General features: G+C 45.9%; 1 protein-coding gene across 3 annotated transcripts in view; it reads right to left on the bottom strand.

The window, feature by feature from the left end:
- The window catches only part of SMAP1 (small ArfGAP 1), a 197,755-nt gene that overhangs the window by 163,248 nt on the left and 7,220 nt on the right, over nucleotides 1-27,287 (bottom strand). For all 3 annotated transcript variants that reach the window (XM_075923713.2, XM_075923715.2, XM_075923714.2), the window contains exons 2-3: nucleotides 7,159-7,292; nucleotides 4,543-4,628 (exon numbers count right to left, since the gene is read on the bottom strand). In XM_075923713.2, the coding sequence (XP_075779828.2) occupies nucleotides 4,543-4,628; nucleotides 7,159-7,292 (220 nt within the window). The remainder of the gene's footprint in view (nucleotides 1-4,542; nucleotides 4,629-7,158; nucleotides 7,293-27,287) is intronic.

The following is a 27,287-nucleotide window of genomic DNA, read 5'->3' as shown; positions in this document are numbered from 1 at the left end:
ATGGAGAGGCTGATGGAAGCCTCCTTGCTGGAGTAGACAGGGCGTGTAGCAGCATCTCAAACTCCCAGAGGTCCCATGGGGCCCATCAAGGTGGGTAATGGGGAGGAGGGTATGACCACTCCAGGTACCATGGCGGGTGGTAGTCTTCCATGGTACTGATGGTAGTGATGAGATGTCATAGGAGAGGAGTGTTGTGAGGGAAAAACACACTCCCCTGATCATATTCAGCAAGTCCGGGGAGCTGAAGAAGACACCAGGAATTGATAAAGGAGTCAGGAAGAAACTGTGAGGCTGCATGAGGAGAATAAACACCTGAGGCAAAATATGAGCTCCATTCACGACCCAGGGAGGTAAGCGAAGAACTGAAAGGGGGAGGGGGGAATTGGTCTGTGCATGCAAGGCACTAAACTGACAATGGTGTGAGGCACCTTCCATACATGTGGCCCAACTGTCAAGTGCTAGGAAAAGCTCTGAACTGCAGCTCTGGAGATAAACCCGTCACCTACAGTGGAGCACCCATGGGAACATCATCTGAAGAACCACCTTATTTAAGGTAAGGAAAGATGGTGCATTCTGTTTTAAACATTACTGTGATAAAAACTCTTCTTTTGATGGACTTTTCAGTTCTGCCTAATCTAGAATACATGACACCAACCTGGGATATCAAAATCATCATCTAATGCAGGGATGGTTTAGGGTTAGGGTCTAAGCATAATACAGATGGTTTTATTTGGCATGCCCATAGGCAGCTGGTGAAAATACTTTGGGGAGGAGAGATGTGCAATGCACCGGCTAATTAGAATTGACCAGCAAATTAGAATCTGTACCCACACAAATCAGAGCACCCGTCAGAGTATTTAAACTGACAAGTGTAGCAGGGGGTAAAGAGATGATCAGATCCCAGGGCTTGGGGGTAGGACCCCTATGTGCAGAGTCCCAATGTCACTCATTGATTCAACCATCTTCCTGTCACTCAGGAAAGGGTGGGGCTCCACCTCATACCACACAGCACTTATTACCAATTTCCCATTAGCCTGATTGTGGCTATAATTTTATTTTGAGCAAGAATATGACACAAAGCATGAATTTACAGAAGCCCTATAAATATATAGAAAAATTCTCAGCAATATGTAATAACTTGTAGGGATGTAAAAGAGGAGTAGATTAGTCAACTACCCAATAAGCCTAGATTTATCAGGTAGTTGACTCGACTACTTGCAAACCTCCCCCCTCCCCCCCCCCCCGCACCACTGCCTCTATATCAGAGGCAGCAAAGGGAGAAAGCAGAAGCCAGTGCTGGAGGCAGCTGGCTTAAAAGGCATCCCCCCATCTCCCCCCAGCACAGTCTCCTCAGTGCCACTTTCCGCCCCCTCCCCCCTCCAACACACACACTCTGCTGCCTCTATTAGAAGCAGTAATGTGGGAGGGCCAGGGGAGGCTAATCTGGCAGCAGTCCCTGTCTGCGGGAGGGGGGGTCCCCAAAGGGAAATGGGACCCCCTCTCCTGCAGGTAGGAACTGCTTCAGCAAAGCAGCCCCTGTCTGCGGCCAGCTTCACTCCCACTGCTGGGACCCCCGGCAGACAGGGACATCTAGACCCAACGTGACCCAGGACTGAACAAGCCTGGCTCAGTCCTGGCTCATGCTGGGTCCATGAGCTATCCCCGCTGCAGCTCTGCAATTTAAATGTAGTAGGAGCTGGGCTGCCTGAGCACCTAGGCTGTGTCCAGACTCTGGTGTTTTTTCGGGAAAAGTAGCCTTTTTCCGAAAAAACTTCACCTGCGTCTAGACTGCAGCCGCGTTCTTTCAAAATTAAATCGAAAGAACGCGGCTTTTCTTTCGACGGCAGTAAACCTCATTTTACGAGGAAGAACGCCTTCTTTCGAAAGAAGGCGTTCTTGAATGTAAATAGGGCTTCTTCGAAAGAGAGCATCCAGACTCACTGGGTGCTCTCTTTCGAAAAAGCGGCTTGCTCTTTCGAAAGTTCCACGTGCAGTCTAGACGCTATCTTTCGAAAGAGGCTCTTTCGAAAGTATCTTTCGAAAGAGCCTCTTTCGAAAGAGGCTTGCAGTCTAGACATAGCCCTAGCTCTTACTGTATTTAAACTGCAGAGCCACAGCAGGAGTAGTCCCTTCTGAACACCTTCCCTAATTGATACAAATTGTATCAACTACACAATTACCCGATAACCTGCCTCTTAAAATCCCTAATAGCTTGTACTGTGACTAGCAACAGTGAACATGAACTGCTGCTGACAGAATTGGAATAAACTGCATGTTAAATAAATGCTTGCATATTAAATGAATGCCTGACATGATATCTGTAATAACACCTGTAATGAGCATCTGTTTTAACTATGTATAATTAATGTTAATGAGTCATATGTATGTAAACTGAATAAGCTGTGTTGCTTAAGATCTGTCACATATGTCATCATATATGTATAATGCTGAGTCATGCTGACTGTGCGAATGCGGTCTTTTAAAAATCTGACCAACTGTAAATAAATATTCATCAGTCTAACAGTTGACTGGATGAATATTCATAAGGAATACCGTTGTCTCCTGAATAATGTATTAATGTGTAGAAAGACCAATCATTTCAAACTTATGTAAATTAGCGTCCTCCACCAGCCAACCGTTTTAAATCTAAGTCCTCATACATATGCATGACTGTAGCCTATAAAAGCCTCCGCAACGCATACGGTGGGCGTTGCGTCGGGTCAGGCATAGGCTAGGTTAGTGGTATGAGAGACCTGGTGGTTGGATCGTGCTGTCCCGAGCGTGACTGATTAGAGCAAATGCACTATGATAAGTTAAGGAAGTGACTAGACGGAAGGTCTATGTCTTTCCACTTTAGATTTAAGTTAGTTTAGTATTTTAGTTAGGTTATCTCTCGTCATCGAGTCTGTCCATTAGGCCGCGTCGGGAACCGCTTATTGGCCGTCATCGAGTCTGTACGGCGGGCACATCGGGAGATAGTTTAGGGTTTAATTTTTAGGATAAGTTTAGGGCATAGCAGTTTAGGGTTTAACTTCCATCGTCTGCTCCAGCTGCCCCCAAAGAGCAGGAAGAGGCATGACCTGCGGAAGGCGATCGTCGCTCTCTATTCCAGTTCTTCGTGGGACTCCTGGCAGTACCTCTCCCGAGGCTCAGAAAAGCCAAAGGATTGAGGTCGCCAGCCTCAACATCTTCTTCCAACGAGGGACTCCTGACTGTTCCTCGTCTGAGTCCCAAAAGGACCAAAGACCGAGGTCGCCAGCAACCATCAATCGTCCCAAGCGTCACTGACTCTGGTAAACCCCCTGCTGTTGTGCATAGCTGATATTTTGTTTGAGATATATAATTAATATAGTCTTGTGGTTTTTAAACTTTGTGGGTGTTCCAGCCTTATTATTCCCATAGAGTCAGCGCTTCTGGTGAAGTACTAACAACCTGATGACCTAAACGTAGAGCCCTTTGGCATGGAGGGACAGCCAAGCCAAATTTCAGTGGCTCTGACCTGGCACACAAGGTCCTTTTGTCCCATTCCCTGCCTCCATTCTGTTCTCCCATGGATACAGGTATTGTTAGGATACAGGCATTATCAGGCCCATGCACTGGCCCCCTATTGACACAGGTTCTGGCTCCATCTTATGCCACCTAGTTCTAGTTACTTCCTTCCAATTACTGCAGGTGTACCCTGCCTCTCCCCAGTGTTGGAAAAGGAACTGGTCAGAAACTACTGGTAATTGATTCTCAGCTCCCAAACTCTCAGCCAGTGTGCAGACAATAAGTGGAGCTGGTGGTGTGCATGGAGGTGTCAGACCCCATGTTTATGGGGAAGCAAAGTCTTTTAAGGAAGCAATAGCTTTACCAAAACCTGTATTCTGCAGCAAATTGGATCACTCTTAGTAGATTCTGGAAATCTCCTAATATCTTGAAATTGCACATCCTTGATCTGCTATGGCATTTTGCATGATTGTCAGTGGTTGTCAGTTTCAACCACTAAATTCTGTATCAAGTCCTATAACCTCTGGTTGAACTAAAACATATATTTTAAAAGAAACTTTCAATCTTGATTTAAAACCACAAAAGGTGAGGGAGAAACCACTATTTCCACTGGTAAGTTACAATGGTGAATTATCCTCATTGCACCCCCCCCCCCCCATCCAAATTCCCAATTTGAATTTGTCTAGCTTTAGCTTCCAGCAATTTGTTCTAAATGAGAAAGGCATAACACCTGAAAGTGCTCTATCAGAAATCTTCTCCCTATGAAGGTACTTATACACTATGAGTTTTTAATTACCCTTTCAGACGATAAATAGATTAAGTTCCTTACCGTACAGAAGGTTTGCTACACCTCAGATAGTTTATATATTCTGAATCATTTCCCATTTTTCAATGCTTGTAGTTAGGCACCACAAAACGATATAAAAAAAAATCAACATTAATTAAGGTTGGTATGAAATTGACATGTTTATCAAACTCTTCATCTAGTTATGTAACCCTTGGGTTATACAAATGTTCCTTGAATTTGAAAGCTTTAGAACAGAAAAAGGATACTGATCTGTTTGTGGTCTTCGAAAGTTCTCTGGTAGATTAGCTTCGTAGAGTATCCTTGCCTTCGTATTTCCCATATCCTGCATGCACTAAGACAGACAGTAAAAGAATTATTTTGTACACTGCTGTTTTAGATCTTGGAAACACATGTCACATTGTTATTCTGACCACATTAAGTGAGAGTGTTAAAAACTCCTGTGCACTGCTTTTAAAAAAAAAAAAAAAAAAAAAAAAAAAAGGTTAAATCTTCTGATCACATCAACTTGTTTCACATAAGTTCTTTAAAATCATCTGAATGCAATATTCTGATTTTACCACTTAATTTAAGTGTTATATTCTAATAGAAAATTTACCCAACGTTGCTTGGGTCCTTAATTCAATTTCTGTTTTTCTTTATTTAAATCATTGCTCTGCACCCCCAGATAGCCCCTACCTGGTGATTCTCTTTCTCTCTTCTGGTATGGTAATACAAGAAGCAATCCCATTGCAGGCATATTCCATTTTCCTAGCACAACCAAACCCTTACCTTATTTTAAGTTACAACAAGAGGAAGCTGTATAGCGAATTTGGTTCTCCTAACTCTTACCATTTAGGAGTTCTTGAACTGACACACAAAGTCTCTCAGATAAAAGCAGAATTGGTTATTTGCATGCACTGAATGTTTAAACGTAGTATTTCAAATGTAACTTCTAAGATTGCAAGTGAAAGATTAAAGGGAATAGGAAATTGCTAATCTGTAATTCAAATTCAAGATGGACTCTTAGATAGTACCGGCAATGAAGTTCTAATGGTAAAAGTGAGGACAAAACTATAAAAGGGAATGATCCTCCAGCCTTAGTTTCTTCCAACTGCCTCCTCAAGACCACTACTGTGGGTATCAGTCCTTGGAAGATGAAGAGACAGGCGGGGAAGAGCGGCACTACTGGAGCAACCCAGCAGCACCCCAGCTCCTCTGCCCCAGGCGTCCCCAAGTCAGCCGCTGCTGAAAGGGACCAGCGCTGACTACAGGAAGTCCGAGGCAGAGTTGCTCTGCCCCGGGCTTCCTGGAATCAGCCGCTGATCAGTTTCAGCAGCAGCAGACTTGGGGACGCTTGGGGTTCTTAAGTTGAATCTGTATGTAAGTCAGAACTGGCAGTCAGTTTCAGCAGCGGCTGAATCTGGACGCCAGTTCCGACTTACATACAGATTCAACTTAAGAACAAACCTACAGTCCCTATCTTGTACGTAACCTGGGGACTGCCTGTAAAGAGGAACCGTCATTCTTGTTCCTGTTTTCCCCTCCAAGGAAAGGACAAAAAGCCATGGAGTATAGTTTAATGTCCTTAGAACTGTCCTTTTCCTGTACCAAAACTACGGGTCATTGGAAACAGCTCTTCCCCTTCTCAATTTTAAGTTTGCTGAGATTTCTAGCTTCACTGCTTCATCAGATGTGACCTACTCAATGGACAGAGGATCCATATAGGGACAGAGAGAGATTACATTGCTACCTCTGTTCCATTTCACTCCCAAGACATGAACAACTTGATTCTGATTGCCAGCTCAACTTCTGTAATCTAGGACCAGTGTTCCCTCTAAGATGTGCGGCAGCACAGCTTCACAAGTGATTAATCAAGCCCACAGCTTAGAGGGAACGCTGTCTGAGACCCTCTGTTATGGAAACAGTGAGAGATGGGACAGGAAGGGGCACTGCTAGGAAGCATTCCACCAGAGATGAACCACAAGCACAGCCCAAGTGTAGGAATGCACAGAGGTAGGGATTAAGAAGCAGGTATTTCACTAATTGTGTAGTCAAACATTTAGAGGCAACAGCATGGGGGTGGGGGGAGAAGGTGGTACTGCGGAGAAAGTGCTGGGGGGAACCAGCTTTTAAGCCTGCTCTCCCCAGCACCAGCTCCTGCTCCACCCCTCCCCCCTTGCTGCCTCAGATACATAGGCAGCGGAGTGGGGGAATGTGGGTAGTTGATAAGCCTAGGCTTATCGGGTAGTCATTAACTGCTCGACTACTCGCTTACATCCCTACACAGAGGCCACATGAACTGTATCAGTCAGCTTCTTTATTTCACACATTTTACTGCAATTTTAAAACCCCATGTACTTTAGTTTCCCATTTGCCTAAGTTTGACACACAGCACAATGGAAGACACATATAAAATTGGATCTGGCAGTGGGATTCCAAGGTGTAATTGCTCAAGTTGACCATTATTTAGAAATAGAGTGAATTTGAAAAGGACTCATTTGAAAAATCAAAGTTTTTTTCAATGCATGAAATATTCATCCCCCCCACATTTTCATTACAATATGGATATATATGAATATTATTTTTCTTACAAAATCTAGATGAGCGTGGCATTATAAATACATGATTTGTGATGCACATAAAATATGCTAGATATTAATCTTATTTATTTTGAAATTACCCATCCAGTATAGATAATTACTTGAAACTAGAGTAATTACCTATACTGAGTTTTCAATAGGACTGTAAAAAAGATCACTTATTCTTGATTCCCATATATCAGGCAAGCAAAATTAGGACACCCTCCCCCCCTTCATGACTTAGTGTAGCTTTTTACACCTGACCTTCCAGTTCAAAAATCTCATTTACAAGAGATATTTTACCTGTATTTGTTCTGGTGTCCACTGGTCCAAATTGACAGACTTTACCCTTGATATATGAACCCCAAGATTTCGATGTATTCCAGCACATCTGATGCAAATAAAAACACCAGTATTCCAAGAAGCCCATCTTGGACCTAAAACAAAAATAAGTATTAACTGGCAATTTCTTTTAAAAATTCCACATAACAAGGAGATTTGAATTTCTGCACTGTTCTAACATAGTGCTAAGAGAAATAAGATTGACTGCTACATATTAAGCAAAGCCATTTGTCTCTGTTAGCAATGTCTAGTTATAAATCATCCAGGGAAAAACTGAGTGGTTTTCTCCACTCACTCTGTGGCAATTTTACCTACAATTGTCCATCATTTTATAACTAATTTATGTGAAAAACCTTTTAGACAGCACACGTAAGTCAGGAATCCCATGAAATTTCACAGTAAAAATTGGATTCATTAACAGTATCAAGGTCTTGCTTGCATTTAAATTAATCCCTCTGGATATGCATCAAATGCAAGTCTCCATTCAGATACTAAAAAGATAATTTTGCAATTTTTACCATATCTTAATTAGTAACAAATGCAGCAGCCACTTGATCAGTGATTTAGGGTTTTTTGTTGTTGTTTTAAACACAATGCAATGGTATATTACCATAACAAATCAAGTTTTCAATGCAGGCTTACGTATCGATCCACATTATTCTGCTTCGAGTTGACAGTGGTATTTGAGCTTCTGCACAGAATAATGATTATTCACTAGTAGGTGAAAACTAACCCAGACAAGAACATTAACCAAAGCATCCAATATTAAAAAAATAGAATACCTAGAGTAGATAAAAAGACCACTAGATATGATCTGAATACACAACTCTAGATATATTGTTTAAAATTAATCATAACATTTAAGGACATCATAACTAATGACTAATCATAACTAGAATATAATTTAGTAATTAAAAGCACTGAAGAGCTGATTTTTTTGAAAGCAAGATTTTCATCCCACAGACTCAAAAGAAAATAAACCTTAGACTTGAATACTCCTTTGGTTGAGGGTTAAGACTGTAGCTTCGTACAGAATCGGCAGATCACATGGAATCAGATGGTTGACAAAAAACACAACTTTGTACAGACTCTCAGGGCCCCAGTGAACTTAATTGTTTGAGGTGGGACCAAATGAAAATTTTCTGCTGTTTAGAATGACCTCAACCAGTGGTTCTTAAACTTTTCAGAATCATGCCCCCTTTTTGATTTTTGAGAAACCCTCATGCACACACGCAAGAAAAATAGCAGCAAAACTTGAGGGGAAAAAAAAAAGGAACTGACCGGGGCCGAAAAACAAGAATTGCAACAAAACTTGTTGGGAAAAAAAATTGCATTTAAGAGCAGGCATTACCCCTTTAAGGTGGCCATTTTAATCTGCCCGAGCAAGCCCAAGTGGGCGGACGGATGGACCAGGGGGGAGTTTGTTGGGGGGCTGAATCACCTCACTCCCTCCCCCTAGAATTTCTTCATGCGCCCCCCCCCCCCAGTTTGGGAACCCATGACCTAGACAATCAAGTTAGCACAGCATGAACAAAACATGAGAGAACTTCTTTCCAGGACTTGCCCCTCAGGACACACAAGTCAAACAGTACACTTGATAAACACCAGGAGAGGAAGCTAACACCAGAATCACAGGGCCTTCAACTCTTGGCTCTTCGACCCTTCACGGGGTAGTCTCATTGCCTTACAGGAAAGGAGAGCTGCTTAAAAAATACTGCAAGCATTATTTCTGCTGATCACTACAGCCATGTCTTTGTATAGCTGAACTATTAACTCTCACAGAATGCAAACTAGCTCAAGAATCCTTTTAAAAGATACAGTCTCAGGTCTTTTCAGAAACAAAAACCTGCATTGAACAAGTCACCAATATTTTGCTGCACATCAGACACAATGCCCATAATTATGCAGCCCATGAGGCTCTCTTCATGATTAGGGTTGTTAAAATTAGATTAATCAACTAATCAAATAGTCAACAGAATTTTCATCAACTATTCAATTAGTCAATAAAGGTGCTTCCACTTTGAAATGTAGCAAGAGCCATCCCAGCTGTTGCTAAATCTCAAAGGCAGAGTGCCATGCAGCGCGGTCTGCCTTTGAAATGTATAAGAGCCCCAGCAGGGGCTCCTGTGCATTTCAAAGACTGAAACGACACATACAACCTGGGGCTGGCGGGGAACTCTGAGTCCCCCACTGGCTTAGGCCACATGCGGAGCTTCTGCTTTGAAACATACAGGAGCCCCAGTGGGAACTCTTGTACATTTCAAAGATGGAAATGTACCACTGCACCCCAGTCCCCTCCCGCAGAGCTGGAGAAAGCCGGCTTTTAAGCCAACACCTTCCCTCCCCCCCGCTTTGCTGCCTTTTTCTGATAGAGGCAGCGGGGGGTGGGGTGGTAGAGAAGAGAGAGAGAGACTAGTCACTTACATCCCTATTCATGATCACAGCTAATGCCATAATTCCAGTTGAGGCATTTGCCACATTGAGAGCTGACTGACCCTATTTTCATTTCGTTCACAACTTGTCCAGAACTTTATCATCTGGGCTAAAACTGGTGTATTTGTAGGTGAAATGATACCTTAAGTTCAGCTTCCTAAAGCTATAAAGATTAAAGTAATCAGACTCAATTAGAGAAAGTTTGTCACTGGCAATTTCACTACAGTTTATTCACACACCTTAGTTACAGTTATTGACACTTTCAATCATATTTTACAAATACAGAGGAAGAGACTATTTGAAGAACATTCAAGGCAGACAAAAACAATTTTCAAAATACCTCATCAATAGGAGTTACTTCTACTCAAATACCACAAACATGTCACACCCCAACCCTGAGTCCTCTCTAGCCTAGACCCCATAACTGCAGCCCAGCCACCTTCCCTGAGCCCACTCCTGCATTCCAAACCCCTTGGCCTCAGCCTGGAGCCCTCTCTTGCATCCCAAATGCCTCATCTCCAGCCCCATCCCAGAGCCCACACCCGCAGCAAAAGCCTTCATAAACCCCCCAAAGCTCCCACCAGTTCCTTCTAAATGCCGAGTATCTGAAAGACACAGTGAGAAAACTCCAAAGCGAGGAGGAGGGCAGATTGAAGAGCACCCAAAAGGACACGCATCTCAAAGAACCATTGTTACTGCACCAAGGAGAGTAACTTCCTCCTCTTCTTTGAGCAGTGTCCCCGTGGGTGCTCTACTGTAGGTGATTCACAGCGGTAGCCCCGATGTAAGGAGGCAGGATTCGGAGTTAGAACCTTGAGGCGATAAAAAGTACCGCCGAGGCACCTACTGTGTCACAGATTCCAATGTAAAAGAGGGCGCAATGTTTTGCAAAAGTATAGCCAGAGGACCATGTTGCTGCACGATGGATATCTCTAAGGGGAACTCTCTTTAAAAAGGCTCTAGAGGTGGCCATTGCCCTAGTAGAATGGGCTCTGACCATGTGCGGGAGTGGTCTGCCCTGTAAAGAATAGCAGCGCACTATGCAGGTGACTATGATCTTCAATATGCATTGTGCTGATATTGGTTGGCCCTTCAAACAATCGGCCATGGAAAGTAGTAGTCATTGCGATAACTGAAAAAGTCGTGTCCGGTCAATATAGAATGCTAAAACTCGCCGCATATCTAACATGTGAAGCCAGGCACGTTGCTGAGAAGAATGTGGCTTAGGAAAAAAAATTGGAAGAACTATTGGTTCATTTATTTGGAATTCTGAGTTTATCTTTGGTAAGAAGGTAGGGCCATTCTCCGCCCCCAACCTATGAGGTGTGAACAGTGTAGGGTGGTGCTGCGGAGAGGGCTGCCAATTCACCCACTCTCCGTGCTGAAGTTATTGCTAACAAGAAGGAAATCCTCATAGTTAGGGTTGGCAAATCACATGTGGCCAAAGGTTCGAGGTAAAAGAGGTTCGTTAACCCTTTTGTTAATCTTCTAGTAATTGGAGGAGTGAAGATTGAGTAGCTGTCGACGGGATTGTGTTAGCTTCATGGACATTATAAAATCAAAATGGAGTCTGTGGATTGAGAAAGAATTCAAGATGGAACCCAAGTGACTTTGCCGCCAAAACACCATCTTTGCACATAGCACGTGGCCATGTTCACGGCACCATCAAGCTGCACACGGCGCTGAATCTGCACAAGACCCCAAAGTTTTGCACTTGTTACACTTTGCCTTTTGCACTCGGGACCTTCAGTGTTTTCCCGCCTTGGGTTCTATATAATCTGGATTCGTGAGGAGATCAGGTTGGCAGTTTCCTGTTCCACCCTGGAGGAGAGTCGTTCCATCATCTGGAGACTGTGGTGAAGGCCAGGACCAGTCTAGTGACCGACCAGACCTAACTCCACTGCCGCCAACAGGGCGCTCCGCTCCATAGCTGTGGCAATTGCTCAGCAATGTGAACCCCAGCTACCTGCTCTCCAGACCATCAGATCGTGACACCACGGAGTCTTGTTCTCCATTTGCATGCTGTGGCGAAGGCCCTCTACAGCACCGGGAACTGTTCAGCTTGCCTTCTGTGAACAGTATACTGGTCTGTTGCGAAAGCAGGGACTAAGCAAAGAACTGAACTGTTCCGCCATACCATCGCTAACATACCGGAGTTCAGGATGCTTCAGTCAGTGGTCCTGCCCTAATGCTAACAGCAGCTAAAAGGTAGAAGGTCCTGAGCTTCAAAACCACCAGAGCCTCTGACAAACTGAGTACAGCCTGTTTCATTTACCTATTCTATTTTCTATTATATCAGTGGGTGAGGGGTTGGTTAATTTTTTCAGTGTTTGTAATCCATGATTTTAATTTACCTGTTACCTGTTATACTTTACAATATATTCTTAAATTTGACATTTGTGTCTGTGCTTCATTTCGGAGATGAGAAACCCGCCAGTGATTAGATACAGTAGTTTCCAGGGCGGACCATCTTCTGGGACAAAGGCATTTAATGTCATTTAAGACAAGGCCCATTAAATTTAGTTTGCTAGTGCGCCTGTGCTAGTAACAGTCGGAAGGCTGTGATCGTGGCCAGATGGATTTTAATTGGAGAGCGCGAGACCCATGCATTTGAGATCAAGAGTGTAGTCTAGGATCCAATGTAGTGGGGCGGATGACAGATCCAGGTTGTTGTGCGAACACCATGAATGAAAACAACGCCGTTTCTGAAGATAAGTTGATTGAGTCAAGGATTGCCTGCTATGTATCAGGACCTGATTTATATCTTGGAAACAAGTCATCTCTGCTTGTTGGAACCAATTAGGAGCCACATCGTGAGATAGAGGCAGTTGGGCAGACGGTGTATTAAGGTTCCCTGGTCCTGCATCAGTAGAATGTGCTGATTGGGAAGGTGAAATGGAGAGTATGGGGATACCCAGAAAAGGTACGGGAGCCATGTTTGGCATGGCCAGAAAGGGGTTACAAGTATAACTGTGGCCCTGTCTCTGGTTACTTTCTCTAGGACTCTTGGAAGTAGAGGAGTTGGAGGAAAAGTGTACAGGAGGTACCAGTTCCAGTTGATTAGGAAGGCATCCCCTAGGGAACACGGTCCTATGCCCGCTCTGGAGCAATAGTGTTGACACTTTGCGTTGAGATATGTAGCAAAAAGGTCTATAATAAGGGTTCCCCTAAGCGTTTACTGTCCCTGTCCTTGGCTGTGTTCTTGTATTGAGGGGCCTTGCCCCTATGTTGAGCAGCATCAACTACTAAAAAATTTGGATGCAGATGTGTACAAAAAGTCCATTCCTTTGGAGGGAACAAAGTATTTTTTGTCAGCCATCTTATTGGTTGTGGGCGTTTGCCAGATGTCATCTGCTACTTCTAAGATTACCTCATCAAGAGGGAGAGCAACCTTAGACTTTTGTGATGGCTGAAGGTTTTTAAGCAGACAACGTTGTTTCTGCTGGACCTCAGTGAGTTGCACCTCTTGGCTATCAGCCATCCGTTTGAACAGTTCCTGGAACTGACAGATGTCATCCGTGGGTGACGAATCTCCTGGAAATACTGCATTGTCAGCAGGCAAAGAGAATGGGTCAGTGGTTGATATGTCCTGAGGTTGATCTTGGTCAGATATTTGGCCTAACTCCAGTTCAGGGTCCTGAGATGCCGGCATATGCACATTCCCAGAAGGACTGAGAGGTCTAGTGCTGAGAGGTGTAAGAGAGTTGGCTTTCTCCACTTCCACATGTGGTTGGTGGCCATGTGGGGATCACTCTCTAGAGCAGGGGTCTCCAAACTACGGCCCGGGGGCCGGATGCGGCCCGCGGGCCGGATGCGGCCCGCGAGGCCCTCTCATCCGGCCCGTGGAGACCTTTTTGGATTCAAAGGCAGAAGAAGTGAGATTGTTTCAAAACCCATTTGAAGCAGATGTGGCCAGTTGCCCAGATGAACTGCAGCTGGAAGTCATTGAGTTGCAAGCAAATGACCTCCTTAGGGACAAGTTCAAAATAGGACTGGTGGGTTTTTACCAGTTTTTGCCCAAGGAAGACTTTCCTAATGTCAAAACTTTTGCATCAAGGTACCTTTCAATCTTTGGAACAACATACCTGTGTGAACAAACATTTTCAAGAATGAAATACGTGAAGAACAATTTGAGAACAAACTTGTCCGATGATAATCTCAGGTCACTGTTGATGTTAGGGACAACAAATCTAAAGCCAGAAATGTCTGCTATTTTGGCATCCAGGAAACAATTTCACCATTCACACTAATACAGGTGTTCATGTGTAGTGTATGAATGTGTTATTAAATAATAACTGAATAAAATAATATTAAATAAATAATTAAAAACAACATCCATGTTTTGATTGTTTTTTATTTGGACCTCAAGTGTGTAGTCGGCCCCCGAACTGCTGTTTGATAGTTAATGCGGCCCTCGGGCTGAAAAGTTTGGAGACCCCTGCTCTAGAGTATGAACAGCGGCAGCAGTAATCACTATGAGCATAGTAACCATCATCTTGAATATGAAGGGGAATATCATGGAAAGTATCTTCTATCATGCATGTGGTGCTATTGTGAATAAGACAATCGTGAGAGGGATCTAAGCAATCAAGACATGGCCCTTGAAGGTTGGGGCAATAAAGACACATGGCAGTGTCGGCAGTAATCATGTGGAGAGGCGGGTTCTCGCCTCGGTGAATAGTGCAACCTGGGGGAGTAGAATCCACGCTCATCCGTGAAGTGGATTGACAAAACCGATTATGGTGATGGCAGTACCGGCAAAACGGTAGAACATTCAAGGGAGGGAGTAATTACCCTCTAAGACTTTTGTTTTGCCTTAGTCATCTGCGGCGAATGCTCCTGCAAGGACACTGATACAGAGCACGTATATGCTGTTCGTGGTGCTGAAACGGGTATAGTTTGCGGCGCCGAGATCCCCAGTGCCAAAGGGGCCGGTGCCAATGGGGCCAGTGCCTCCTGGTGTCTAGGCACCACAGGAGTAGTTGGTGCCCAGTCAATAGTCGGTGCCACTCTATGCACCCTTGGAGGCACCAGTGCCAATATGCTCCAGGACGACTTTTGCTTATCAGAGCGGCGCACAGAAGCCATGCCTGAAGTCCCGGGTTTTTCTCCCGTATGGGCAGCAATGAACAAGAAGGTGAAGGCCTCCTCTTTGTCTGGGCCAGAGAGAGTGCCCGGCACTTGTTGGGCTCCGAGGGTTTGTCTTGTTGGGAGGAATCTGTTTTTGTTGGCTGTAATGCTCTACTGAATAGGAGCATTTTCAGCCTCATCTCCCTCTCGCATCTAGCCTGCACTGTAAGCTTAGAGCAGTGAGGGCATTTCTGGGGAATATGCCCCTCACCAAGACACTTAACACAAAAGGAGTGCCTGTCGGAGGCAGGCACAAGCTCCCTACATGAGCTGCATTTCTTGAATCCAGGAGGTCCCAGAATACTGAAGTGACAGTGTGTTGTTGGTTTTTTTAAGAAGTCGGAACTATGTAAACGAACTACAACAACAACTAACTATCTAACTTTGATTTCTTCATAGGAAAACCTGAGGAGAGGAAGTTCACGCTGCCTGCAACCGAGGATGGTTAGGATGAACTGGTGGGAGCAGGACTGCGTGCGCTCAGAAATGGCACGACCGGCATGAGACAGAAGATGTGCATGCGCAGTCCTGCAGACTACTGCTAACGATTCTCCAACCTGCAACCCCAGAAAGAGCCTGATACCTACAGTGGAGCACCCATGGGGATAATGCTTGAAGAAGAAACCACAGTTGCTGAGGCCAACAGGGGGCAATGAGGATGACTCTCGCCCTGTCCCTCTGTCTTTTCGTAAGTGTTCTGTTGAGGAGGGGAATTTGAAGGAATGCACAGAGTAGGTGATGATCCCACATGAGGATAAAGGCATCTCCCAAAGATTCTTTTCCAGTGTCCACCCTGGAGCAGGTAAAAGGAGCCCTTTTTGTTTGCCCTGATGCCAAAGAGGTCTATCCAGGAATATCCCCACTGTGTAAATATCATTGTAAGGACAAAGTATTTGATCTCCCACTTGTGGTCCTGTGGTAGGGCTCTGCTTATCACGTTGGCAGTGGTATATGGGGTGCCAGGGAGGTGGCATGCATTTATGTGGATGCCACAGATAAGGCACCAGTTCCATAATATAATAGCTTCCATGCCTAATGCATGAGATCATGCCCCATCTAGCCTGTTTATGTAAAATATGCAAGCAGTGTTGTCGGTAACAAGATGCCAACCACCAACTGTATTATTTACAACTGCAGTAAAAAGAACAAGTGTTTGTTAACTCACAGCAAGCCACTCCATGTTAAAACCAGGAGGCAGTGAGAATGGTGGTTGGTCTGTTGCACCTCTGTGTGACATTGGCATAGGATACAAGGATATTCATGGTACATGTACAGCTGTAACTGATACTGCTGACCAAAGGACTTAGAACTTAGGTATATAGGCTATACATGTATACACTTTAAGGAGAACTGAAAAGACTCAAACCACATTCTTTTGAAAAGTCAATAACTCCTAAAACTTTGTTTGGTCTAACCCTAAGTGCCTCCCACCCCTGAATTTGTGCCTCTCAAGGAAACTTTTTCTGAAGGCACAGATCTCCATGTGCTCATGTGTCAAGTTAGCATACCATTATTCAATGGTAACTGTTATAGTACTGATTTTAAGTTTTCCTTCTGCTTTAGACTGTTTTTTCCCAGTTAGCCAGCCCAAAGATCTAGGCAAAAGCTCTTCCATCATTTGGGTAGTTAGATCTGACTTGTAATCATTCTTCTGGTGACAATCCACCGATGCGTAAGGGGACTGAAGTTGTCCACTCCCAGAGTCTGATGCATCCCCTAAAATCCAAATTCATAGATCACATTTTGGGTTTATATTGATAATCCTTGCCAAACATCCCTACATTTGCTAAAGGGGTCTAAAGAATCTCTAACAAAAGAGAAACTGAGAACTGTGACAAGAAAAATGCACATAATCACCTAGAACAAAGTTCATAACACAACTGGCCATCTGGACGGTGGTTGTCTTAGTATTCACAACTTGGCTGTGTGGGAAAAAAATCTCAAGCAAACATGTGCCATTATTTAGGTACATGGCAAAGGCCCTTGAGACAAATGTGAGCTGCGGGAACCACAAGATCTTGGAAAACTGAAAGCTTCAAAGACAATTATTAGTCATGCCTTAGTATATTATGGACACATACAAAATTTGACACTAACAACTTCTTTATTAAAATGTATTTTTGTAAGCTAGGCATCATATTTTTGCCCCACGAGGGAAGTTACAGAAAGTTATCACTTGCATTATCTTTGTCTCTTGCCTGAGGAAAGGGTAAGGTATCTGGGAACTTACTTGCCCTGAATCTTGGTGGATTTTTTAATACAATCATAGGGTTGGAATAGACCTCAAGAGGTTGAGTTCAATGCCTTGCCCAAAGCAGGATCAACCCAAACTAAATCATTTCAACCAGGGCTTTGTCAAGTCGAGACTTAAAAACCTCCAGGGGTGGAGATTCCACCACCTCTCTAGGTAACCCATTCCAGGGTTTCACCCCTTCTTGGTAAAAAAAAAAATTTTCCCCTAATATCCAACCTGGACCTCCTCCACTACAAATTGGGAACATTGCTCCTCAGTCGGTCATCTGTCATTACTGAGAACAGCCTCTCTCCACCTCTTTGGAACCCATCCCTCCCTTCAAGTAGTTATTGTTAGCATCACATTAATATACACAAAGTAAATATCCTTAGATAAATTCTCAAGTAGCCTCTTAGGTGATGAGAAAGTATTTCCATTGTTGATTATGAATGGTCACACTATGCGTGAATGATAACGTTCACATTTACAAATAAAATGTAACTATTTCTAAATGTAAGCCTCAAATACGCAACATTGTATTTGCTTTGGCTTAAGAAAACTAGACGCTAACAGTCTAAAACTGTCAAAAGTCAGTTTTTACTCTTCCATGAAGTATTCAACAAACCTTTCAAATTTAAGGCAACACAATGGTAATACTGCACTATGTCAAACTAGTTGATAAAGTATTTGGCATACAGACTACTGATTAAACTGGTTTTCCTGCCTCATTTATTCTTACCAGAACTCTTGTAAGAATTTAATATAAATGTTGCTACCAATGTAAATTAACGAAGCGGTAAGTGAGGAGTATGATATTTTTCACGCCGATAACACTAATTTTGGCGGAACATTAAAGTTATTCCTATTGTAGGAAATACAGATTTTAATTCTAGCGTTAACTGGTTCAACAAGATTTCACTATATAGAGATATGTAATTTTGAGATTTCACAATTTATATATATATTAAAACCTCATTAGAAACAAGCACCAAAATACTACAAACATTATTAAACCAAAATGTTTTTCTTTATTGAATCAACCATTAATTTTTCCCACTTACTGACTAAATAAGAAAATCTCCCTGTAAAAAATCTTTGGATATTTTACTTCCACCAAACAAGAAAAAAGTGATGTTAGAGAACATGTAATTGAATAGTTGTGAATCAAATATAAGCAGTTATGGGATAGTCCCTGGGGGCGGGGCTGGCAGCCAGTGTGTTCCTGGCCTCCACTTCTGGGGAGCCCCATGCTGCTGCCTATCAGAGGCAGCAGCGTGAGGTGGCAGGCAGGAGCTGCTCCATGAGAACAGCCAGTTTAAAACAGCTCCCTGCACAAACTGGATCTGCCTACCACCCCACACTGCCGCCTCCGATGCAAAGGCAAATGCATGGGGTGGCAGCAGTACCTGTCTGTGGAACAACGGAGCTCTCTGTGAACAGACACTGCTCTGCGGCAGCAGCCCCTATGTGTGTGTGGAGGGGAGGAGGGGTGTCCAAGCTTCATACACACAGAGGTTGCTGCTGCAGAGATAACAGCACGGGGGGAAGTGGGAGGGTGGCTCCGGTGATTGTGGGGAGCCTTAAAAGCCAGCTCCCCATGGGCAGTGCTGATAGACAGCAGGGGTGGGATGAATGTAGTCAACAGGATTAACCAATAAACCTAGGTTTATCGGTTAATCATGTAGTCATCTACACGACATCCCTAATGTTAAGATCTGTTCATATAAGCAAAGAAACAAGAGAAGGCAGAATATTAGAAACATGACATGAAAAAGACCAATTTTTGTTGATGAAAACAACAAGCTTTTGAGTACCAGACTTGAATAAAAGCTGGTCCACTAAAAATCATCACATCACCTACCGGTAACTTGTTGTTCTAGGACCAACACGACTACAACAATATTGCAAATATGAAATGCTGCAGGTTCTTCCACAAAATTGTCAACATAAATCCAACTACACCAGCTGGTTTTAATCAGTCTTTGGACATGTCTTCACTTATACCAGAGTGTGACATTGGGGTGTTTGATTCAGCAGGTCTAGTATAGACCCGTAAATTGAACGCTGAGGGCAGCTCAGCATCAGTGTCAGTGAGTCAGCATTTGTACTCTTCGCTTTTGCTCCCGTTGGCCTCCCACAATGGGGACTGTGCCAAGCCTGGCTTAAGGTAAGTTGACTCCAGCTACATATTCTATATAGTTGGAGTTGCATACCTTAAGCTAACTGTCCAAGTCTAGGGTAGACTAGGAAAGTTAAGGACTAGTTGACTATCTGATAAGCAAATACTTAAGTCAATATCTGCGCACCCCCTCCTCCCCCTTGTCTCTATCTGATAGAGAGGGTATTTCAAAGCAGTAGTGCCACACAGCTGAGTCCAGGATCAGCTGTGCAGCACTGCTGCGTGGGGACTCCCAGCTGATCTCAGGCTCCAGTGCTGCATTTCTGCAGAACCCGGGATCAGCTGGGGAGTCCCCTGCTGACCCTGGGCTCCATGCTGCACTGCCACTTTGAAATGCACAAGAGCCCCATTGGGGGCACACCACGTGCAGACACACCACGTGCAGCCCAGAGTCAGCGGGACTTCCCACTGGCCCCAGGATGCATGCGGAGTTCTGCATTCCTCTTCTACATTTCAAAGGGGGGAGGGGGGGCTCTTGTACATTTTAAAGGAGGAATGCAGAATTGCCTATCGACTAGTAGAGAAATTCCATCGTCTACTCGACTAGTCAATTAACCACTATTTAACATCCTTACAGTAAACCTGGCCTTTATTTCCTCAAAAATCAAGATACATCTTACAGAATAATTTCCAACTGAGAAACTAAAGTTCTGGTATCCATAAATAGCCTTTTTACTATTTATGATAGGGTGTGCATACTCCTTCTCTATGCAAGCAAGCATTTAAGCCTTTTGTCCTAGGAACAGCAACAACAGGTTGCAACCAGTGCAGAGATATTCAAGAGTGTCATGTGCCTATTAGCTGACATAAAACTTCATTAATACAAATGAAATAGTATTCATTTCAATTATCATCAAGAGCCAATATTATCTGGTAGCATCTCAGGCCCTTTTAGAATGCACAGTTCAGCAAAAGGCAGTTTCAAAAACCAGAAAATGAAAAGTTAAGGTGCATGCCACACATGCCCCCCTAAAGCTGCACTGACTGTATTAAGTGTAGCAATATTGATAAAGAAATTAGCTGAAATATTTTATCAGATCTGTGATTGTGATATGAGGGAAGAAAGGGGGACTGTACCTCTCAGGGTGGAAGAGCCCACTCCCTGACTAGGTGATCGAAGGAAAGATGTGCACATGTACCATAAGGTATAATGTGCTCATCTCAGCACTGTATTGCGTGGGTTGGTCAGGAGCAAGGCATGAGGGCTTTCTTGCCATGAAAATTTTCAAGAGTTAGAAATGTGATCTGTGATTAGGGATGTAATAGTGTAGACGATTAACCGATAAGCAAAAGCTTATAGGTTAATACTAAAGATTACACGTATTTCCCACATCCCTGCCAGTAAATTTTTTAGCAGGTTAGCCAGCAGTCTGGCTCAGCCCTGGTGTATGATGGGTCCGGGACCTACCCCCAGCAGCGAATTTAGGGCAGGGCGAGCAGGGCTGCTGCCCCGTGCCCCGCGCTTCCCGAGGCCCCGCACATGTGTCATGGCGCCACGGCGCATGCGCCATGTCAAAGGAGGGGCCCCACAGCGCTCTCATCGGCCCCTGCCTACCCCTGCTGTAATTCTGCATTTGAAGTATATTTGGAGCCCAGCAAGCAGGCAGTCCGGCTCAGTTCCAGCTCACATCAGGTCGGTGAGCTCAGACCCGTCTCCAGGCAGGGGCTGCTGCCACTCCACGCTGCTGCCTCTGTGAGAGGTAGCAGCATCGGTCAATAGACAGCCAAAACTGGCTCCCCTCACGGACCAGCTCCCATCTGGCACCCCAGGCTGTTGCCTCTAATAGAGAGGCAGCAACGCAGAGTGACAAGAGGCTCCTAGGGAGCAGGGCTGGAGTGCACTGGCTGCCAGCCTTGCCCCGGGGTATTATATAATAGTTGAGTAACCAATAAGAATTCATGAGGTTATTCAACTATTCAATTAACCGATATTTAATATCCCTATCTATGCTCTTAACGGGTGAGAGAAAGCATAACTGTTAGATAGCATAGAGTGCCTAAGGGTGAAGGGGTTGTAAAATAAGTAGACTTGATATTATCTCTGCATAGGCAGCCCCCAGAGGAACAGGGCTTCCCCAGATGTTTGCTCACAGGGCAAAAAGATGTGATGGGATCAAATTCTCCTGCAGTCAGAGGAACAAATCCTCCCCTACAAACTCAGAAAACACAGGAGCAGATTGTGGGGGCTGACAGGCACTCCCTTATCTCTAATTCTTCACACTCACCCTGCCCCTGTCAGTCTTCCTACCAACCCATCCGACCTATAATTCCCAACACCCTCACAGTACCCTATCATCTCTCTCCCCTCTCACCAAAAGCCCTTTTCTTTACTCCTCTTTCATTCCTTCACAAGCATTTCCTTGTGTAATTCAGTCTCTTTTCAAATATAGTTTGAATACCTTCTGAATTTCCTGCTGTGCTCAGATTATTTGTTTCAGGAAAAGTAAACACCCTCTTTGACAAAGGCATATTGTAGCTACATGCCTACATTTTGTTTTAAAATGACTGTGAAGGGTTGAATTAAAACCTCTAGTGCCTGGATGTGCTTAGGTTCAGTGATCTTAGTACAGGTAGTCCCCGACTTACACGGATCGGACTTATGTCGGATCCGCAGTTACGAACGGGGCTGCCCCGGAGTACACGGACTGCGGGACCTCGCGGTCCTGCCGCCCGTGTACTCCGGGGCTTTCTCCGCGTCTCCCTGGTCCGCAGACCAGGAAGACGCGGAGCAAAGCCGCGGAGGGGCTCGGGCAGCAGAGCAGTCCAGGCGCGCCTGGGCTGCCTCGCTGCCCGAGCCCCCCCGCGGCTTGGCAAAACCTCGGGGAAGCCGCGGGGGGGGACTTGGGTAGCAAGGCAGCCCAGGCGCGCCTGGGCTGCTCCGCTGCCGGCTTCCCCGAGGTTTTGCAAAGCCGCGGGGGGGCTCGGGCAGCAAGGCAGCCTGAGCACGCCTGGACTGCTCCGCTGCCAGCTTCGCCGAAGCTTTGCAAAGCCGCAGGGGGGCTCGGTCAGCGGGGCACCCCAGGCGCACCTGGGCTGCTTCCCCGAGGCTTTGCAAAGCCGCGGGGGAAGCCAGCAACGGGACAGCCCAGACACCCCACGGCTGTCCCGCTGCCCGCGTCCTCAGAGGCTTTGCTCCCAGTCTCCCTGGTCTGCTGGTCTCCAGCAGACCAGGGAGACTGGGAGCAAAGCCACGGAGGACCCAGGCGGCGGACCGCAGTGCATCTCGGTCCGCCGCCCGTGTCTTCCTGGTCTGCTGGGGTGGGGGGGGGGGGCGCAGCTAGTACGCCCCCCCCCCCCAGCAGACTAGGCTTTTCTCCCGACGCCTGTGACAGAGTAGCTGGGGCGCTGCCGATTGGTCCCACAGCGCCGCTCTGGGCGCTACTGGACCAACCCAGCAGCACCCCAGCTGCTCTGGTCCTGATTCAGCCGCTGCTGGTCAGTTTCAGCAGCGGCTGAATCAGAACGCCTGGGGCAGAGCAGATGGGGTGCTGCTGGGATGGTCCAGTAGTGCTGAGGAGTGGCGCTACTGGAGCAACCCAGCAGCACCCCAGCTGCTCTGCCCCAGGCATCCTGATTTAGCCGCTGCTGAAACTGACCAGCGCTGACTACAGGAAGCCCGAGGCAGAGTTGCTCTGCCCTGGGCTTCCTGGAATCAGCTGCAGATCAGTTTCAGCAGAAGCTGACTTGGGGACGCTTGGGGTTCTTAAGTTGATTCTGAATGTAAGTCAGAACTGGCGGTCAGTTTCAGCAGCAGCTGAATCTGGACGCCAGTTCCGACTTACATACAGATTCAACTTAAGAACAAACCTACAGTCCCTATCTTGTACGTAACCCGGGGACTGCCTGTATGTGACCTTGAACAACTCACATCTGTTATTAGTGGCTGATTCTATCTGCACAGGCAGAGTTAAATTGTGTGGCATATACAGGCATTCCCCAGGTTACGTACAAGATAGGGACTGTAGGTTTGTTCTTAAGTTGAATTTTTATGTAAGTCGGAACTGGTACATATTGTACCCCAGGTGTCCCCGATTCAGCCGCTGCTGAAACCGACCAGCAGCTGACTACAGGAAGCCCGAGGCAGAGCTGCTTTGCCCCGGGCTTCCTGGAATCAGCCGCTGGTCAGTTTCAGCAGCACCTGACTTGGGGACACCTGGGGTAGAGCAGCTGGGGTGCTGCCAGGTTGGTCCCCGCAGCGCCGCACCTGCTCTGTCCCAGGCGTCCAGATTCAGCCACTGTTGAAACTTACCAGCAGCGGCTGAATTGGACACGCCTCGGGCAGAGCAGCTGGAGTGCTGCTGGGTTGGTCTGGTAGCGCCAACCCTTGGCGTGGCGGGACCAACCCAGCAGCACCCCAGCTGCTCTTGGGGATGCCTGGGGCAGAGCAGCTGGGGTGCTGCTGGGTCGGTCCCACAGCGCCGCTCCTCGGCACTACTGGGCCAACTCGGCAGCACCCCAGCTGCTCTGCCCCACGTGTCCCCAAGTCAGCCGCTACTGAAACTGACCAGCGGCTGATTCCAGGAAGCCCGGGGCACAGCAGCTCTGCCTTGGGCTTCCTGTAGTCAGCCACTGATCAGTTTCAGCAGCTGCTGACTTGGGGATGCCTGGGGCAGAGCAGCTGGGGTGCTGCTGGGTTGGTCCAGTAGCATCGCACCACGGCGCAGTGGGACCAACCTGGCAGCCCTCCAAGCTGTTCTACCCCAGGCGTCCTGATTCAGCTGCTGCTGAAACTGACCAGCAGTGAGAAAAGCCTGGTCTGGGGGCGGATGGGCGCACTAGCTCCCCCCCCCCCCCCAGCATACCAGGTTTTTCTCGCAGCGGAGGACGGGGGTGACAGAACTGTGGTGCGTCTCGGCGGTCCCGCCACCCGCGTCCTCCGCGGCTTTGCTCCGCATCTCCTTGGTCTGCTAGGGAGGCCCCCCCCCCCCAGCAGACCAGGGAGATGCGGAGCAGCTTTTCTCTCTGCAGAGGACGCGGGCGGCGGGACTGCCGCAGCGCGTCTCGGCGGTCTGCTGGGGGAGGGGGCACAGCTAGTTCGGGGTTCCCTCACCCCGTTCTTAAGTAGGGATCCAACATAAGTCGGATCCACGTAACCCAGGGACTGCCTGTATTACCAGGCTTGTATCTATCTGTAGACCCAAGCTCTTTTTCAAATATAGTTTTCAATTCTGTCCCCCAAAAGGGATAGTGGAAGGCCATACTCTACTGCGATATACACTGAGGCTATGTCTAGACTGGCAAGTTTTTCCGCAAAAGCGGTTGCTTTTGCAGAAAAACTTGCTAGTTGTCTACACTGGCCACTTGAATTTCCGCAAGGACACTGACTTCCTACTGTCTGAAATCAGTGCTTCTTGCGGAAATACTATGCTGCTCCCATTCGGGCAAAAGTCCCTTTGCGCAAAGCTTTTGCGCAAAAGGGCTAGTGTAGACAGCTCAGATTTGTTTTCCGCAAAAAAGCCCCGATTGCAAAAATGGCGATCGGAGCTTTTTTTGCGGAAAAGCGCGTCTAGATTGGCACAGACGCTTTTCCTCAAAAAGTGCTTTTGCGGAAAGGTGTCCGTGCCAATCTAGACGCTCTTTTCTGCAAATGCTTTTAACGGAAAACTTTTCCGTTAAAAGCATTTGCGGAAAATCATGCCAGTCTAGACATAGCCTGAGTGATGGTCTGGGAATGATTAGAGCATAATTCAATACCTATGTCTGTGCAAAGACACTTAGGTAGAAATTAACAAGAATCCCTTGCTCAAATGACTAAATTTGAGATCATTTACTTGCCTTTCAACACCAGCACATCGCTACCCCCATGAGGCATGACCAATTTCTAAGTGTTCTATAGCTTTGCAAAGTCACTGACACAAAAGGGGGTTTCCACAAACTAATTATAGTTTAGATGATGCTATAATATAGCCGTACTCTAGTCTCAGACTACAAGAGACCAAGGACTTGGAAAGAGCTGTGTTGGTCTTTGTACAGATTGGTAGAATGACAGCTTCCTGGTAAAGAACACATCCAAGACTAGAGTTGGAACAGCTTTAAACTACAGCTTAGCTCTTGGGACAGCCTCAATATGCAGAGGGGGAATGTTGGAATCTTAAGTAGATACAAGTTTTAAAGAGATGACTGGGATCAAGTTCCCTCTAAGCTGTGTGGTCAGGAAGCTGTCTATTGAGCCCTGTGTAGGAGCTCAGGGTTACAGTGGGGACAATTGCCCCTCCCTTGAACCCAACCCAGACCCAACCGCACAGAACTGACATGCCCATGAGAGAGAGACTAGTCATCTGGCCCTGAGCTACTGGGGGTGGGGAAGTCTCATTCCCCAAGGGGAAAACTGCACCCTAAGCCTCTCATCCCCAGCACCACCCCAGAACCTGCACCCCCAGCCAGAGCCCTCCCCCTGCACCACTGCAGAGTCTCCTCCTTACACGGTGAACTCCTCAACTCCACCCCACCACACACACCATCCATGTGCAGAACGAACTTTGTTATGTGCACGAATATGGAGGTGATTTGCCACACATTATCTCCATATTAACGGGCATAAAATTCACTCCAAATACTAAGAAATTAGAGGGGCATTGGTGGGGATAAACATAAGTAAAGCTATATTAATGTGTCTGAAGAGAGGTGTATAGAGTGCAGAAGAGAAACATCCAATAAATGGGAACCAGAGCATATCCTGAGATTATTACAGTACAGGCTATTCTACACAGATTTGCACACCTACATGTGCAGGCTGTCCGGAAATCAGTTCTGAAGACACTTCAATTCTACTGGTGTTATCTAACTCGATAAGTTACCACTCTATTCTTCACTGACATTCAAGGCTTAAATCTATGTACTCTTAAATGGTCATAATTAATGCTGTGTGTCTGTCACAAAGATCACTGATTCCATGACTTTCCAGAACCTCTGTGACTTCAGCAATGCCCAATGCAGCTGGCTCTGGGGCAGCCTGAGCAGATCTAAGCAGCCCCTGTGCCAGCCAGGGACCCAGCAAGGCTGTTGGCCCCACTGCTGCCAAACAAGGCCTTAAAAGACCTGGGGAAAATACACAAAGACACCGCTTATTTAGAAAAATGACTTTTCAAGAGCAATGATTTTCTATGGAGTCGGAGAGCATAGGGGAATCTAACCAGAGGATACATTCTGGAAGACAGACATCAGACATGGATTGACCAAAGCATCTTAGCCTCCTAAAAGTAGGTTGGCTCTTTTCTTTTCCTGTAACTCAAAATGGAATCTTAGAGTGAAGCATAGAAACTAAGATCAAATTACGTATGAATGAAGTCTTTGAAATCTAATACTTAGTTTTAAGATGGCTAGTGGTCACTGTATCACTGGTCACAAGCTTCCAATAGGGAAGAAAGATGCATGTGTCTAGTTAGACCTGTACAGTAATAAGCAGTGACAAACAGGATGTTTACCCAGGAATCCCAGAGTAAATGTATGAGTATTACAAAAGCCCACACCCCTCCTCCCTCGCCCACCCACACACAGCCTCCGCACTGCTGCCTCTCTAACAGGCAGCTCCGCAGGTGTCATACTTGAAAGAATTTCACAGGATCTTTTTCAAGGGGATAAGGCAAAACGCCACATTTATTGACAATGTAACATTATTATGTTATATGCATATTCATACACAGTCTTGTTGTTGCTTAAAGTTACCAATTTGCTGCTCACATTAACTCACTGGCCAGGCAAGTTAAATGAGAGGGGGAGGAGCAGGGGCTTCTCTCAGTCCGGACCAACACTCCAATCTTGATGAGACCCAGAGATTCATGCAAGACACCCCATCTTTTATAAGACTTTTCTCACATTCAGGTCTATATATTTTCCTGTGTCAGGTCTTAATCACTATCAGTTCTGTTTATCTGGAAGTCATTCTTCTTTGTCATCTGACATCAGTATGTTAGTGCCTTCTTCCCAGTGTTATTACAAGGCTGTCTTGTTTGTAAATAGGAGCTTGCTCTCAACTCCTAGGCTGTTTGTATGTCCTGCGCCAGTTTGTCTTACCTTGGCCCAGTTGCTGTAAAACTTGGCGGTGCCAAGGTACCATCTTCTTTTCCCCCTTCCTTTATCATCTGAATTCTGAAACAGCTGAGCCTTCAAGCAGTT

The sequence above is a fragment of the Pelodiscus sinensis genome, chromosome 3, assembly GCF_052426305.1.
Source record: "Pelodiscus sinensis isolate ZL-2025 chromosome 3, ASM5242630v1, whole genome shotgun sequence".
Classification (NCBI taxonomy): domain Eukaryota; kingdom Metazoa; phylum Chordata; order Testudines; family Trionychidae; genus Pelodiscus; species Pelodiscus sinensis.
This window is presented reverse-complemented; position numbering and strand designations above follow the sequence as displayed.